The sequence below is a fragment of the Astyanax mexicanus genome, chromosome 2 (genome assembly GCF_023375975.1).
Source record: "Astyanax mexicanus isolate ESR-SI-001 chromosome 2, AstMex3_surface, whole genome shotgun sequence".
Classification (NCBI taxonomy): Eukaryota; Metazoa; Chordata; class Actinopteri; order Characiformes; family Acestrorhamphidae; genus Astyanax; species Astyanax mexicanus.
In genome coordinates, this window is record NC_064409.1 from 20,542,436 (window position 1) to 20,556,314 (window position 13,879).

At 37.2% G+C, this 13,879-nt stretch overlaps 1 protein-coding gene across 1 annotated transcript in view; it reads left to right on the plus strand.

The window, feature by feature from the left end:
- fgd6 (FYVE, RhoGEF and PH domain containing 6) overlaps nucleotides 1–13,879 on the plus strand; it is a 31,215-nt gene that overhangs the window by 4,964 nt on the left and 12,372 nt on the right. The window contains exons 2-5 of the mRNA XM_007234965.4: nucleotides 1,353–3,408; nucleotides 8,819–8,933; nucleotides 12,034–12,101; nucleotides 12,514–12,544. Of these exons, the coding sequence (XP_007235027.3) occupies nucleotides 1,353–3,408; nucleotides 8,819–8,933; nucleotides 12,034–12,101; nucleotides 12,514–12,544 (2,270 nt within the window). The remainder of the gene's footprint in view (nucleotides 1–1,352; nucleotides 3,409–8,818; nucleotides 8,934–12,033; nucleotides 12,102–12,513; nucleotides 12,545–13,879) is intronic.

Sequence of the window (13,879 nt, forward strand, 5' to 3'; positions counted from 1 at the left end):
GTCTTCCCGAGCAGAAGCACTGATATTAGAATCAACCCTCCACTAAAATATTGATATCAAACATTTTCTTTAAGCAGCAATTCTAATCATTTTTACTGGTTAAAGATCTTAGATATCTGGATCTTAGGGCTAGGCAATATAACAGAAATATTGATATACTGATATACTGTTCTAAGATATGATCTCTTATACCTCATAGTATTGCACCTGCTATACAGGTTATCTTCTTTTTGCAATTCACTGTAAATCTGAAAAAGGAAAGTGTATAGGCTAATTTGTTTAGAAATGGTTTAGTTTCCAAGAAGATAACACTCAACAGTATACAGTCTTGTGTAAATTATTTCTTAGAAACAATGTAACTAAATGAGCAGCACAATCTCAAACAACATAATCTAGTGCAGTTTACTGAGTCGGTAAAATACCACCAAGAGAGTTACCTACAGGTAGACACTGGTTGTTGCTGCTTTTAAGCATTAAAGAAGGAAAGTGGTCTAAATCTGTCGGAGGAGGAGGAGGTGGAGGAGGAAAGATAGAAATGGCTTGGATCAATAAATGGGAAGATCTATACAAAACAGTGTTTCCCACAATGGGGAAGTAACCACAGGGGAAAAAACTGATGACTGACTGCTCTCCCTGACCACTGACTTTAGGTTCATTTGGGCTTATTCTAATATTATATAGAGTTAATTACAGATAAATGCTCTCACTGACCACTCACTTTATGTTTATTTGGGTTTATTCTAATGTTTAATAGAGTTAATTATAAGTATACCCTTTTCCTGATCACTGATTTTATGTTTATTTGGGTTTATTTCAATAGTATGTAGAGTTAAAAACAGGTAGACACTTTCACTGAGCACTGACTTGATTTATTGGGGTTTATTTAAATATTATATAGAGTTAATAATCTGTAGACTCCTTTATAACAGCCAAACAGTTTCCTCATTAGATTAAGCAACATCCTTATTTATCCTTATAAATATCCTTATATGTTCATATACACACCCATTAAGTTCAGGCTCCTATTTCTATGAATGGGGAGAGACCAAAATATTCAAAACCTGAAGGTCAGATTACTGTTTTAAAAACAATGAATAGTTTGTAGCGTTTGGTTTAATAATGTTAGTAAGTGGAATTTACGATATTTGGGATTTAGCCTGTTCTGGCTACTGCTCTTAAGCAGATCTTTACAATGTTAATAATGTAAATAATGAATGCTCTTTCTCCGCCCCAGGACTCTATTTGTAAACAAACACATTGATGAGTATTACAATACCTTTCACTTTTATTTGAACCAGTGGCTGGTCTCCTTATTTTTTTTTGTAATGGCTAAAATGTTTTTCTTTGTATAGGTATGAAGAAGCCACCGGTTGCTCCCAAACCCAGGCTGCTTCCTCCTCAGAAGTCAGCTCCTCCTCCAATCGCACCTAAACCTGAAATTTCACCCCCTACTCCATCTCCTTCTGTCGGAAAACGAGGAAAACCTGCTGTAGCCCCTAAACCATGTTTACCCAAGATAAGCCCTAAAGCACAACAGAAACCTCCACCATGCCTCTCTCAAAGCCCAGGCCTGGCCAGACAAAACAAAACCCAGAGCCTCACTCTCTCGAAAAATGGGGGTCCATCCATACCGTCTTTACGGCTCTCGCGTTATATCATACCACCCTGTTCTGAAGATCACCGCATAAGAAATGGCAAATCAAGGTGTTCTGAAGACAGAAATGAACCAGAAGACAAACATATGCTAAAAGATGAAGAAAGCTCACCGGAGAAAGTAATCTGCCACATCACAAAGGAAGTACAAACACACTCTCCTTCAGATGTACCTGAAGAAAAACACACACCAGTGCAAGTGCACACTATCTCCACAGCTTGGGTTCAGAATCAAGACCAACCTGTTGAGCAGAGTCAGTCTGTGGCTTCACACATGCAGAGCTCCAACAATAACAGTGTGCACGCAGATATTAGTGTCCCAGCAGCACCTAGTAAGCCCCTTCCTGTACCCCAGCCACGGCGACCTCCTAGAACCCTTCTCCTTCGTCAGAACGTGGTGGAGGATTCTCCGCCAGAGACTCCAACGCAAAGTCCTGAAGACGCATCTTCGCCAGAAGTGCCTGAAAACATCTTGGCATCTTCCAGTACCCTTTCAGACACTACTCTAGACTCATCGCACAACAAGGAGAACATTGAAAATGAGGAAAACCCCTCCCAATGCATAAACTTTACAGACTCCACCCACAGCTTAGGCTCCACCCACAGCACAGACTCCAGTCATAGAAGCAACGGAAACAGTGTTCTACACCAAGAACCCATTTACCCTTCTGATCCCCTTATTACAGAGCCCCTTTTCTGTAAAGTTTCTGTATCTGCAGCAGCAGTGGAGGAAAGGGAAGAGGAAGAGGAGGAGCTACAACCACCAGCCCCGCCCCCTCGCCAAAAGTCCCTCCATCAAAAAGGTAATTTCACTTCATGCTCACTGGACAATCTTACTCTGTCTGATCATGCTGACCCTTGCAACACTGATGATGTTAAGATCAGTAATGATCAGGAGGTTGATGATGATGGTAACGATAATGATGAAGAAGAAGAAGGTGCTTACGGCAATTTTGCCCGGTATTCACTCACAAGGAGTTTACCCAAACAAATCAGACTCGGTTGTGGACCTCGAGTCACGACGATAACCAAGGCAGCATCTGCGGAGGAACAGTCCCCAAAGGTCGTTCCGAAAAAGCCCCAGAGGCACAGCCTACCTGCATCAGCAGTGTTGAGGAAACAAAACACACCTCCTCAAACACAAACACCAGCGCCTACACCGGCCCCACCACCTGAACCTGCTCCAGCCATCTTTGGAGAATTACCTGCACCTCCCACCGAGAAATCATCACTGTGGCGCATCACCTTTCCAGGAATACCTCTTTTTATCAAGCAGCAGCCAAATCGCAGCAGCAGCCAGCCACAAGCCAGTGGGACAAGGCCTTTCCTGGTCAAGCAGCGAGCAAAGTCCTTCTCTTCTGCAGATCTCCTGCGAGTGGGCTCCCCAGCAAGTTCTGAAGCAGCCGAGCAACTGGTGCGTTCGGAGCAAAAGCGCCGCAGTCTTAGGAAGCTTCTGGAGTTGCGGACTTGTGTGAAGCTGCTTCCGAAGCTGCTGAGGAGCGGTCAGTCTCTGGACTGCACCAGCACCAGCATCGAGTCGGACGATTGCACGAACACTTCAGCCATCAGCAGCAAGGTTACCTCAGCTGATGACGAGGGTTCACTGGACGATGGTGATGGTGACTGTGGAGTAGAGTACGAGAACGTTCCACTCTATGAGGAGATCCCGGAATATATGAACCTGCCCTGGGTCTACTCCCACCAGAATGAAGACACTGGCGTCTATGAAGTGCAGGAACCATATGAATCACACAGGTATGTGTCATGTATGTGTGTATTTATGTACTGTATATTTTTATGTATGTGAGTACACTACTTGTCAAAAGTTTCAGGGCATTTTTGCTAGTAAATTATATAGGATTTACTTGACTCTGAAGTCTGTGTACACTGCAGACTAGGGTTGCACAATATATTGTTTCAGCAATATATCGCTATTGCAATGTTGGCATGTGTGGTAGTCACAGGGCGTATAATCAAATGTAATTAAATTCTATAGGACATTATAGCTGCATTCTTGTAAGTGTTGACTTGGATTTATTGTAAAGAAGAGAGCAGACTGAAGCAAGGTCTGTAATGGTCCAGTCTCTGAGTCCAGGCCGAATTGCTTTCCTGTGGGTTATTTTCAGTGACCAGAGCAGGAAATGTCTGGAGAGGACAGAGGGCCGAGCCTCTGGAAAATAACCTCTCTCTCTCTCTCTCTCTCTCTTACTGTACCTATCTCTCTCTCGCACACTTGTTATTTTTTTTCTCCCACACACTTTCTTTATCTTATCCCCCAGAGGCCATTGTCAAAACAACAATAGTCGAGTCATGAATTGAAGACAATGTGATTTCTTTCTGATTTAAATACTGTTGTCTTAATACTGTAATGTGTTTTTTGCGTTAACCCTACAGCAACACACCACATTGCTTATTAATAATTATAAGAATATTTTGATATTATCCTATGTTTTTTTGTCTTTGTTCTTGAATATTTGGAAGAAAATAGCTTTCCATTATTATAAAGTAATTTCTCTCAGATTGTACACATTATTATCACCATAACTGGAATATAGGAATTATGGTGATAATTCCTATGGTAATGGTGAATTATGGGACATGCAGCATTTACATTTAACAATTAAAATGCATACCGGAAATAATGGAGCATGTCTTATTTTTTTTTGATACCTTTATTTATACGATTTTCACATTACAAAGTTTTCCACAATATTAACATCAAAATGAAACTGCAATTCAAACAGAAATAAAAAAACAAAACACAACAAAAAATATATCCATATCCTAATTGTAACACTACAAAAAGTTCATGTGCATACAGCAATCCAACAGGGTGGTGAAAAAAGAGAAGAAAAAAGTATGAAACTAAAATATGCTACAGTTTTCAACGAACATGTCATTTTGTAGTGCTTTAAATTAATTAGTGCTGCTTCCCTTTTATATCTCTTTCTCTCTCGCTATCTTTCTCTGACTGTATCTTTGTCTCTCTCCCTGACTGTCTGTCGCTCTCTCTCTCTGTCTGTCTGTCTCTCTCTTTTTCTCTTTCTCTGTCTTTTTCTCTCTCTCTCTCTCTCTCTCATATTATTTCATTAGCTGGTCACTCTTGTCTGGTTAATGCAAGTCAGGCTTGAATATTTGCGGTGTAATTTCATTTACTGTCAGGTGTGTGTGTGTGTCTGTCTGTCCGTCTGTTTCTGTTTGGAAACCTTGAGTAAAACTGGACCAACCACCAGGATCAATGTAATAATGACTTCTTGGTTTTTAATGTTAACTGAATATTTGTAATATTTATAATTTATATTATTTTATATTAACTTTCTGTTTTCACATATTGTCCTTATTCTTACAGATTGTTAAAAATGTTTTAAAATGACTTTTAAAATGACAAAATCATTTTGCACTGACATCCATTTTAAGTCATCTGTAAAATCTTTAAGATACATTTTGTTAGAAGAGAGTGACTATATGCGGGTAATATAAGAGAAATATTATTAAATGTGTGTGCTTACTGGTGTTGTAACAATACACTCAATCCATGACCTAAAACCATTTACAATGTTGGTTTTACAATTCACAAAATATGAATGAAGAAAAAATGATCTCAGAGTTGCACAATCAGGCCTGGGGGACTGGGTGGAGGAGTGGGCTGTTATATTTGTGTATCTTATATTATTTTTTGATAAGACTTTCTGTTACATGCAGTATCTTTTGTTTATTTTCACTGCATGTTTCAGTAGTGTGAAGTTTATTAATTTAACTCTGAACTTTTCAGATCGTTAAGGAAAGTTTGTGTGTGTGTTCATTTTCCGGCTGTCTCTCTGGCATCCCTTTACACACTGAGTTTATATAAGCTGCCTGAGGCAGTAAACAACAGCTCCTCTGTCAGCCTGCAGGAGAGAGAGAGAGAGAGAGAGAGATGGGAAGGGAGAAATGGGGTAAAGAGGAGTAAAAACAGAGGGAGAGAGTGTGTGTGAAAGTTGAGTTTTTGTGTGAGTGTGAGAAATTAAAGCTTTGCACTTTGAAACGGACTAATCCATTAGCATTGACAAAAGTGGGGAATGTTTCACACACTGGTAATGACATTTTTTATGAAAGTGTAGAAAATAACACTTTTTAGAAGATTCAACCAAATATGTAAAATGCAATTACATTTTAAAATCTAACAAAACTAAAACTTTAGGCTATTAGAAAATTTTCTCACGTAGTTTGGAAAAAAGTATTTTAGTATATTGATGATGTGATTAAAAAACAAATCTTGAAAATTGAGAAGGAAAAAAATATTTTTATTTATATTTGTTGTTTATTTTTTATTTTTGTCACTGCTGAAACAAATCCAAAGTCATTTGCAACTTAAAATAAAGGTTAATGAAACAAATTGTTTATATTGACAGTTTCAATTCATGACAACTTGACACCATAAAGAGAGCCAAATTTCAAATTCCACCAAAGAATTAAATATTTAAAATGCACAGTTTTGTTTGCCAGGGATTAGATATGCATTATCCTGGTTGAATCTCTATTTTTGCTGTTATTCACTTTTTGACAATATAAATATGTCAGTTTTTCTATATGTTTCGTATATATGTCCACAAGAATACTATCTTAAAATATTTGCTGTGCAGTGCAGATAGTCCTACATAAATGCAGGTTTCAAACCATCTCAACCTGCAATACAGATACAATCTGCCGTTTGCTCACAGACACAAGTGAACACAGTGCACGCGTTTAAATAATAATTAATAATTTATTTATTATTAATAATTTATTAAGTCTTTTAGTATGCCTTTAGTATGACTATTATAAATGTTTAACTGCTCTGAATCAGGAGTGAGGAGCTGGTTAGCATTAGCTTAATTAGCAGGATTGATACCATTCTGTTCACCGCTAAGTGCATATTTGTTTTTATTTTTTCCCCCCATTTTCTTCCCAATTTACAAGGCCAATTACTCAACCCTCTCATTAGGACTCCCCCTATCACTGGTAATGCCCCCTCCTCCGATACATGTAAAGTCAGCCACCACCTCTTTTCGAACTGCTGCTGATGCAGCATTGCCGAGTAGCATCACAGTGCACTCTGAGAAAAGCGCAGCAACTTCCAATACATCAGCTCACAGAAGCCTTGTGCTGTTGACATCACCATCTACCCACCCAGAGAGAGCAAGGCCATTTGTACTCTCTCAGGGCTCCGGTAGCTGATAGCAAGCTACATGAACAGGATTCAAACCGGCGATCTCCCAATAATAGGGTCAGTGCTGTAGACCACTGGACCACTCTTGAGACACAAACAATTTTTTTTTTTTTTATGAATGTTAAATCTTCATTCCGACCACTACAAAAGTTTAACTGCTGTGAATCAGGGGTGAGAAGCTGGTTAGCTTTAGCTTAATTAGCAGAATAGAACACACTCCAGTCTGACTGGGTTAAACTCCACTTATAAATGAAAGAGCAAACTCAAACAATTGGTGTTGGAGTGACAGAACAGTGAAGTGTGCTGGTACTGCCATGTTTAGACTCGTAGACAGCTTGCTCGACTTAGCTAAGGTAGCTAACAGACCAAACTAAAAAGGAATCTTATTTTTTGAAGTCAGTTTTGAGTGAGATTTTGTGAGGTTGTGAGGAAGGCAGTGAGGTTGATAAGGGGACAAATCACACTGAGTTTTTCTTCAAGTGCACTAGGACTAAAATCAGGTGTCAAAAATATCTGCTGAAATTAGCAAGGACACACTAATTAAAGTGGCAGGACACACTCAAAGCCTCACAGACAAACTGATATCAATATTATTAATATCTATCTGCTTTAGGCTATTCTTTGTTTATGGTGCTCCAGTGTTGTTCAATGTGTGTCGGTCAATATGGTTTTATTTGGAAAGTTATAGTTGGTATCACGTAAATTTCACCTGGTTACAACGAGTTTTTTGTTTGTTTGGTAGCTACAATTCTAAATTTATTGACTGTGTGTGACAAGCTTCTTCTGAACTCTGTGGGAAATCACTTGATGCTGCCCTTTGCCCACAGTTAAAAAATAAAAATAGTGGTGCACCTTGTGGGCGTTGTCATAGTAATTTCTGTGCATGAGAGATACAAGGTGAGGCTTGTGAACTGCTTGCAATGTGTGTCTCACACCCAGGCACATCTCACAGACTGTGTTGCTTTTTATTTCCTTTAAGCCGATCTCAGCTAAACCTACACGGTGGGTCTGCGTTTTTTCCCCACCCACTGCACCACAGTGCACAAGTTTAAGTTTCATTGGTCATTATTTTAATTTGCGTTGGGAACTTGTTAATTTTAAATTAAGACATAGACAGGACAACAGGGTGACATTCACAGGTGTGCAGACTTGAGCAGTTAAGGTAAAACATATACTGGAACAGGAGCTGTGCTCATAGGAGGCAGTGATTGAGGGGATGGCAGATATAGTTGTTGACTATAGTTGTTAGTCAGTTGACAAACAAAATAATAGTTAGTTACAGCCATACCAGATTGCATGCCAGATACAAGTGATTTAAAAGGTCTTCTTCCGCTAAAATCCACTTTTTCTGCTTGTTTATGAAATACAATAAGTATCTCTGAGTTGTATATGATGCTGCACTAGTACTAAATTCAAAATCAGGTACTTTCTGGACCTGGTGTTAAGATAGGATCTCCGGTGGATTTTGCGTTTTACAGAGGCCCTAAGACTAGGCCTGTGGCTGAACTGCACTTAGCAGGGCATTACACATGTTGTAAAGTAAAATATGACATTGCAAAGACTGTTATTATTGTAAAAATGTCTATTTTAAAATGTTTCTAACTGTTGTCCGCCTCACTGCTTTGCTGTGCTGTTAGCCAATTTAGAGGCAATATTTTTGAATGTATGAATATTCATGAGCAACTGCCGAAATCCTATCATTCTTTTTATCGTCCCCCCCCCCCCCCACTGCTCCATTCATAATAGATATTACAACAAGACATTTTAAAAATGAATGAAATACAATGGAATGAGACCTAAAATTTAAACTAAGTGTAGACACTGATACTGCTCTAATTCTGTATTTAAATAGTATTTATTTATTGCAAAAAGCCTTTAATATGATTTGTAAGCTGTGTGTATGTGTGAGAATGTGAGGTCCAGCTGGTTTCCGTTGGGATGTCATAAGCTCAATGTGACTTCCTGCTTTACTGACAGGTCTCAGATGGGCGGCGACCTGTCCGAGGAAGAGCAGGGCCTGAGCTCGAATGAGGAGGATGATAACAGCTCCACCTCCAGCAAGGACGAGATGGACCAGGTCAAAAACAAAGAGGTAACAACAGTAGAGTAAAACAAGATTTACTTCATGTGATGGTATAATGGTACACTCAGCTCATGATTAGCGTAGATTTACAAATTTGATTCTCTTGCAGTATTTTGAATATAATGTAAATGTTTTAGCGTTTAAAAAATGCAGCTTCATTAGTTATTTCTACAGCACCCAATCTAAGCACAGCATCATATATTTGCACTTTTCTGTGCCAACACATCATTGCAAATTCTCCTGATTCTGTTGCTGCTGCAGTCATAACAGATAACATAATTATCTGCCATTTTTCTGCTTTTGTTTCAAGCACCTAGCAGTTTCCTTGGAATACACTTTCCTATTCCTTTTGTTTTTAATAGTTTTAATTAGTGGTGGGCGATATGGCCCTAGAATAATATCATGATATTTCATGGTATTTTCGTAAAAAGAATACACTTGACGATATGACAACACTGAATTAAAAAATTATTTAAAGAATACCCTACTGCAACAAAATTAAAAATACATTTCAGTATTAAATACAATATGATATGGCACACCTCTAACTGAGATATTAAAAATACAAGATTTTTATTAGATTTGTAACAGAAGCCAGTATTCCAGAATGTCATGATAATAATATCCATCCATATATCCAGGATTAAAGTAAAATTAATGATACTGGACAAATATAATGTGCCTCTAGTACATATAGAATGAAAAATGAGAACAGTGTGAATTTTTCTTTTGCTAAAAACAGCCAACAAAAGTTCCCTGATGTGTTAATTAGGGGTGAGTGATATGGCACAATATTTCAGGGTATAATATCGTTAATGATACTCAAAAAGGTTGGCGATATTATTGCGTACAATATGATATGGCACACGCCTAGTTTTAATTAATATTAGTGTACAAATTTGGAAAATATTACATATACTGTATGTATTTTGTAATTTTAAGAAACTGAATGTATGCATTAAAGGCCTTCATAAGCAGACTTTTTTTAAGTTACTGTAGTCTGTCTTTTGCTGGGCAGTGAGGGAGAGGGAGTGTGTCCTTATGCCGACTAATCTCTAAAAGCTGCATTTACTTTTTGCACAATTCTGTCTCGCCCGAACACACCTGAGTCATGAAGCTCTTGATAATTAGCGGATCAGCTGAGCAGGAGGAACACAAAAAGGGGTAGTATGTGAGTGACTGGTGCTAAGAATACAGTGTCAGTGTCACAATTGTATATTCTATACATTAATTATAACATGGTATACATACAGTATATACTAATAAAAATAGTGTGCATTGCCATGCCAGCGTAGGTTTCTGTAAATTCTCTGGCCACTGTTGCTGCCATTTTTATCCAACGTTTTTTTTTTTTTTTACTTTTCTAGAATTGATTAAGATGTAAGTAGCTCCTCCCGTTGCATATTACTCTTTTTTCACTGTGGGATAATTGTTTTAATAACCACATTAAAAAATGGACCACACATAGAACATACATTGAACTACTGCCCCCGAGTGGTACTGCTCCATTTTGTTTTTTTCTTGTTATCAATATTTTGTTTATTGAAATAAGATGAACAGTGGGACAGGCCAGCAGAAACAGTAGATGATAATGTAAAACATAGATATACTTGCTATACATTTCCAGTTTTTGTAGCAAGACAGAATCTGTGCTGTTGACAGGAGTTCAAAATGAAAAAGCATTATTAAGAAGAGATTCTTATATCAACACCTAGTACATTCAATAAAACACAGGTTACTCTAGACAGGAGTTTAGTACTGCAGGACAGTACCAATACCAAGACATATGCTGAATTGTTCCAATGTATTATTACTGCATAAATGACTTTTGATTGGATTGTCCACATGGTAACATTTTAAAGGACTGGTATAAACTCTGTGATTTTACAAGCAAGAAATACCAGATAGATTTGTGAATAAAATTCATAAGTGTGCTCTGGGACAAAGAAGGCTGTTTTTAATGTATTGGAAACTGTGCATAACATTATCATCAAAAAGAACACTCAGTTATCTATTTTGTATTCAATAAGCATTGTCCACCAAACATAAATGCAGGCGTACACCACATAGGTGAGGGTGTTGTGTATGCTTGAATGTACAGTACCAGTTACTGCTGAGCGGTATGACCGAAAATGTTTATCAAGGTGTTTTTCAAGATTCTGGCTGTTTCACGGTATATCACAGGATTTTTATTTATTTATTTATTTATTTATTTATTTGGCATGACTGGAATGTATAGTAAAAAAACACTAAGGCTTTAAATTAAGGCTTAAATTACTATTGGGTTTACTTTGTCCCACTAATTACACAATATATGAAGAAATTAGACTCTATTAGCAGAAAAAGAAACAATTGACCTTAAAAAGAGATACGCCAACAACTTTAACACAGCTTCCTTTACAAAACTATATATTTTAAATATTTTCATAAACACTAAAAACTGACCTAAAATACTTAATGTTTAAGTATTCAAAAGTGATATTTCTTAAAAACTCTACTGCACAAGTTAGACAAGTTTAATATGGATTTACAATATATTATTTTTAAAGCCAATAAAGGAATTACAGTATTAAAATCAGCCATATTTTCCTTCTTTCTCCAGTTTAACAAAAAAATTCAGTTCAATGTGCATTAAAATTCAAATTCAAATTTATTTTTTCATACCCTTAATTTCAGAAGAAAATATGAGTTAATAGGTGTCCCAGTACTTTTGTTCATGTAGTGTATATAATTTTTAACTCTTTTTGCAAACATACACATACAACTCATATAATAGCAGGAGGTCCACTCAGTCAAAGCACATCCTTATGCTGATCCAAATAAAGACTTCAGGACCCTCCCAACAACTACTGCCCCTCCCCACAATCCCACACACACATGCCCCCATACATACATACACACACACACACACACACACATACACATACACCAGAGGAGGGAGCAAAAGTCAGTGGGTTTTTCTGATATGAAGCCAGGTGATTGTACTGGGCAGAAATGGTTGGATGCAATGAGTGTGTAAGTCTGATGTACTTATAAATATTTATAGCTACTTATAACTGTTTATTACTACACTGCTCAACATATATTTGTATGTCTGTTTCATTAAAAGGAGGTAGAAAGGGCGAAGAGGAACAAGGTGGTTCACATCGCAATGGAGATCATGAGCTCAGAGAAAGTGTAAGTATAAGAACATTACCAGCATTGTCATATTAAATCATTGTTTTTTTTAAACCACCAATAGTTATATTATTTGTGTGTATAAATATATATTATATTATAAATATATTAGTGCTATGTTGTACGATTTAGTACTATATTAGTTCAATATTGAAGATAAACTAACATTGTGATATTTAGTTGTTCTGCGATATTTTAGTTTTTCTGATTAATTAATGTTATTGATCCAACATGTTATGATTATTAACAACAAACTATGTGTTTTCAATATTGGATAAATTAGACAGATATTAATTCAAATAAGATCAGAATTAATTCCTTTTGTATCAAAATGTAATTTCACATTGCACATCATGCAAATTGACTATTGTAGGTGTGTAGATTTAATGTTTTTGTTGCTTGTGTTTTACAGATTTGTGGATGTTCTGAAGTTGCTGCACATTGTAAGTCACTTTAAGTTTTCATATACATTACATATTCATACACACACACGGTACTGTGCAAGAGGTTTGGGCACCTGTGAAATTTGGAATTAAAGTTTCTATATCTGAGTAGTAAATGTTTATTTTGTTTCTCAAACAATAATATTTGAATAAATACAGATAACATATAAAGTTGTGGTTTTACATCCTCATGGAGTCTAGTATTTTTTTAGTTCTCATCATATCAACATTAGGGGTATGGCAATACCTCATAAAGGCTCATAAAGGCTCTTAACTCCCCAAGACTTGCCAATCAGTTTGACTGAATGAAGTTTCTGCTTCATTACTCCACGTTTAAGAATATTGTTTGTGAAATTTTGTGAAACTGACACCAAAAAATCCATAATTGCTGGTATTTGTTTATTCATGAGTATTTTATTCTCTTCAGTAACACAGATGCCGCGTAGAGAGTTGAGAATTAGAGAATCATAGAAAATTGTGATATATATTTAGTATCGCAGAATCCCAGTATTGTGACAACACCACTATAATGGGCAACATATCGTTATAATATCGTATCGTGAGATGCCCTGGGATGCTGATGGAAAAGAACACATCCACTGAGAAGGCACTGGCTGGGAGCATCCAGAAGAAATCTGGGACAGATCCAAGTTTTTCAGACTAGCTCACAACATCTCAACTACTTTCTTCAGAATGAGAAATTCTTGTTCTCTTTACTGTATTTATTTTACAGTGTAATCTGAAAATCATTTATAATTAATGTGATCATGGGCTTAAAAATCTTTGCACAGTCTTTTGGCTCAGTCTATGAGAAATGCACCATTTATATATTTAGAAAATAACAGATGTTATTATACATATCGTAATTATTTGTGTTTATAAAGTTTATTTCAAGATTTATTTCTGTGGAAGTTGTGATGGTTTTCTCAGTCAGATCACTTTCAGCCACCGGAAAGGCCAGAGCATTGTGTAAACACATACTGAAACACACACACACACACTTGTGTGCGCACACACACCTGTCCCTACATTTCAGTCTGGAGTGTAATAAGTTGGGAGGAGTGGAGCCTGGTGGAGGCTTAAAGAGGATCAGAGACAGAAGGATGGGGGGATGAATGAAAGGAGAGAAGGAGTGAGATATGCTGAATGAAAGAGTGTGTGTAGTGTAGAGAGAAAACCCAGACTAAAATAGAGGGAAAGAGTCAGGAGGCAAGACGCAGCAAGACAAAGGAAAAGAGGGAGAGAGAGATTTTTAGGAAAGAGGTCACACCCACCCTTTCTGCTGCCCACGCAGTTGGCTGTGACCCTTAACAGCTGCCCATATGTCTGTGTGTG